The sequence below is a fragment of the Thalia democratica genome, chromosome 3 (assembly GCF_965202585.1).
Source record: "Thalia democratica chromosome 3, ktThaDemo2.hap1.1, whole genome shotgun sequence".
NCBI classification, from domain to species: domain Eukaryota; kingdom Metazoa; phylum Chordata; class Thaliacea; order Salpida; family Salpidae; genus Thalia; species Thalia democratica.
This window is the reverse complement of record NC_139167.1, coordinates 58,007,073-58,011,099: the sequence shown is the minus strand read 5'-3', so window position 1 is coordinate 58,011,099 and position 4,027 is coordinate 58,007,073. Positions and strand designations below refer to the sequence as shown.

The 4,027-nt window shown below is 32.3% G+C and overlaps 1 protein-coding gene across 1 annotated transcript; it reads right to left on the bottom strand.

The window, feature by feature from the left end:
- Positions 1-2,472: 2,472 nt before the first annotated feature.
- On the bottom strand, positions 2,473-3,792 carry LOC145832452 (leucine-rich repeat and WD repeat-containing protein 1-like). The gene has a single exon (XM_082939767.1). The coding sequence runs from the start codon at positions 3,790-3,792 to the stop codon at positions 2,473-2,475; it is 1,320 nt and encodes a 439-aa protein (XP_082795893.1).
- Positions 3,793-4,027: the final 235 nt, after the last annotated feature.

The window sequence follows — 4,027 nt, the reverse complement described above, 5'->3', positions numbered from 1 at the left end:
ACTCCTTAAACTTATTTTCATTTGATAGTATTTGTCTAATTTGATAGTAATGGACAGTGCATATGCACTTTAGCCCGCATGGTTAGACCACAACAGTGATTTCTCACAACTATGCCTGCCTGATGAGTCCTAATAAGGACAAAACCGGTCGTCGGTTGCCTCAGATGCTGTTGTTGATGGTTGTGTGGTAAACTTCATTATTGATTATTAAATGAAAATTGTCATAACAGTAGAAAAACTTTGTTATTGAATGGTTACACCAGAAGTTAGTAAACTGCGGCCCGCGCAGCATTTTTTATCTCAAAATATACTTTTTCTAAACAATTACACGAAATTTTTTTTTGTTTAATTTAATTTGAAGCTTAAAATTAGATTCCAATCTGTTAGTGCTCAACCATTGCTTATTTGATCTGAGTTTCTTAATCACTAGTGTTTTTAAATTGATTAACTCAAATAGTTTAAAATGACTGAGTCCGGTGGAAACCTTTTTATATACAGTGCGGCTCGCGAGCCACTTTGTCAAGGAAAATTTGCTTGATTTAGAAAAGGCTGTCGACCACTGGTACACATGGGTTTCGAATAAAAAAGAAACAAAAATTTTAGCTTTACAATAAGTATCTGAAAACTTTTAAGAAAGTTAAAAAAAATTCCAAACTTGATTGTTCAAAAGCTTTTTTTGACCAGTAGAACTGCTTTTCACATTTCAGTCAAAAAGCTGTGCACAGTAATTAACTAACAACTAATCTCTGAAGACTAGAAAAATGTTAAAATATACTTTTTACTTGAAAAACTTAACTTATGAATGGATCTTATTTTCGACAAGAATATGTATTAAAAAATTTAAAGCACCTTTATAAGAAAATTAAGACATTATCATTTTATAAATATTTTCACTTCCCACCAAAGTTTCCGTGCACACTGCTGTGTTGAGAAACAATTCTAAACACAATTGACAGTGTAAATTTTAACCATTAAATTTGTAGAAAGCTTTTAGTACAAAAATTCCATACAAATCTACTTGTGATAAGTCCTAAACGATTATTTTTCCACGTAATTAGCGAGCTTTAAGGAAACAATTTTACATCGTGAACAATAAAACAAAATGGTACGTTATAAATTTTGCAGCAGCAATACAGTTGATAACGGATTTCACACATAGTTACTTTGATGTTCAGGTTTTCATAGTAGAAAAGTAGAAGATAAAATATTCGCATTTAGTTATTTTAAGAAAACCATTATCTAACTATTATTATTAACAAAAACTGTCTTAAAACCAGCGTTTGTAAGCTAGATGTATGCATTTACTTAACAAAGATTATAAAAAAAAACTAAGGTCCGGGTATAAAATTAGAACATTCAAAATTAAAACTCAACTTTTTTAGTATGTACATTACATAATCAGATACAATTTATACATTAAAACTAATTAACTTTAATTGTAGGCAACAATTTTTTCAAATAGATACTATAACAGCTAAACACTTTTATATATAAAAAAATAAAGGAGCAATTTAAATGCCTATTTTTTATTTGAAATAACATTGTTTTAATATATCTAACTATTTTTTAAATTTTAATACGTAGTTTTTTATTTAACACATATGTAAGTATCAATTAAGTTTTTTAATACTTGTTTTACTAATAAACTAACAAAATATAGCCTGTAAAACGAAATATATACCAAAAAAAGAGGAAAAATAAAAAGTTTTTAAATTCTATTTAATTGAGTAAAACAAGTTAAATTATATCAAGTGTGTTCAAATTTATTCTTAAAATTTATTATTCACACTGTTTGTTGGTTTATTTTTAAACAAGTAAACAAAACATATATATATGATAACTAAAACTTGATAATAAATTTAAATGTTAACCATTGATATTAAGTGTTAACATTATATTAAATTCAAAATAAGTACATTTTATATCCATTTATACGCTTGGTATTTAAACTGTTTTGATTTTCTAAGCACCTTTTCTTTATCGAAACAATTTCCACTGACGTATAAAATATATAACGTCAAAATAATAAAACAAAAATAAGCAAAAATTTCAAGTAAATCTAAAATTATTTACTCATAGATAAAAAAGTATTTCTATTTTTAGAGGTTTTACAAAATAACAGCAGCTTTAACACAGTTATTTTTAAATAAGTTCAAAGCATTCACTTATTCATTTCTAACTTAAGAGGTCTAAAAAATAGCACAACTATTATTTATGAAAGAATACAGTTCAATGTTCTTTATGAATAACATTATTGAGTTTGAATTAAACATATTTCTAGTAAGTAACTATTTTGTTTGAGTTCAAATAGAGTTTAGCTTTCAATTTGAAAAACACTTTTCAATTGAACTGTATAACAAATACTGCATTACCAAATATTATCTATAAATATTTCAACATTATTCTAACACACCTCGATAAAACTCTGCATGCAACTTACAACTGGAAAGGAATGAAAAAGTACAGAAAGTTTCAGTTTCGTTTTGCCTTGTAAGACTCATATATTGCAACAAGGTTGGTGTCAGTGGCAACCACAATGTACTTCATATCGGCGCTGTTAGTCAGATTGTTGAACTTCATGTCACTCGAATCTAACTCTTCCATCGCTTTCCTGTTCATCGTGATCTTGGGCTTGCTCAGCACGTACTGGGGCTTGATGACGTCTCCCTGGAGTTCCTCCTTGTTCTTGAGGCTTCGTTTTATCTGGGGGTAGACGTTGTAGCACCACAGTGATCCCTCGCTGTCTCCAGCAAAAACCCTGCTCTTTCCGCCGCAGATGTTTAAATAAATTTCCTCAGTGTCCGACCACAGCAGCTTTGAGAAGTTGTCAATGGTGCAAGTGTAAGTCTCATCCCTTGTGCTTCTTTCATCTGGCGGAAGCGCGTTTACTTTGTCAATTAAAGTTGAGAACTTCCACAAGTATATGTACCTGTCTTTTATTTGCTTTGTTATTACAAAACCGTCGTTGATCATCTTCAAGGCGTCAAAAGACACTCCTTCGTGACTATCCTTAAAATAAGCAGTGCAAATTCTATGTTCCCTCTTTGGTTCATTAAGACTATTAAGCTTGTTGTTGTTGTTCAGCTTCCAGCAGTGAAGTCCTTCTTCACTGGCAGCCAACAAATACCTTTCTTGGCCAATAACCGGCATGACAAGACCCAGGGCTCCAGCTGATTCCATTCCTGTGAACACTTTCAACTTGACAACATCATGTTTCAAGTATTGTCCTTGAGGCACTCCAATGTCATGTAAAAACACAAAGCCTTGGTCATCAGCGCTGTACAGGTGGCTCTTGTTCTCAGGGCAGAACATGAGCGCCTGTATTGAAGTATCATGGGCCTGGAACTGGTGGTAGTACTTTTTGTGTTTTGGAACCACCAGGTAAACAACCCCCTGAAACCCCCCAGCAGCCAGGATGGTCTCAACCTTATTCTCATAAGCGTAGCCAAAGTAAGTCCAGGCCAGGGCGTAGAACACCTCCCCCTTGTTGAACATGTCCAGCCTGGATTTTATCTTCAGAGTCTCACAGTTAACCAATACCACTTGGTAGTCCGAGGCCACTGCTATGAGGTCAGTAGTGCTGTTCAGGGGATCATTTAAATCAGGTTCAAAGGCGCAGCACCACAACTGTTCTTCAAAGATGTTGCTAGAGTTGTCTCTTCGCTCCTCGTTGTCAAACAAAGACACCATGGCCTTCAGCCTGAACTTTGTTGTGTATTTTTGTGCTGCTGTTTTGCTGCCTTCATTGTTGGGCGCTTGTTGAGGCTGGGAAGCTTCTTTTGGTTTTGTCATTGTTAGATTACAAAAAATCCTGGAAAATGTATTTTAGATGCATTAAACACAATTATGTGACAGTTTATACACTGATAACTCTAACTATTTAAAACAATAAAAGGGTCAAAATCTCAAGTAACTTGAAATTATAAAAAATAAAAATGTACCTGGAGGTTTAAATTAAAAAATTATGACAATACAACAAATTTAAGGATTTTAAAAAGTAGAGTCATAAATGAGATAATTTATAATA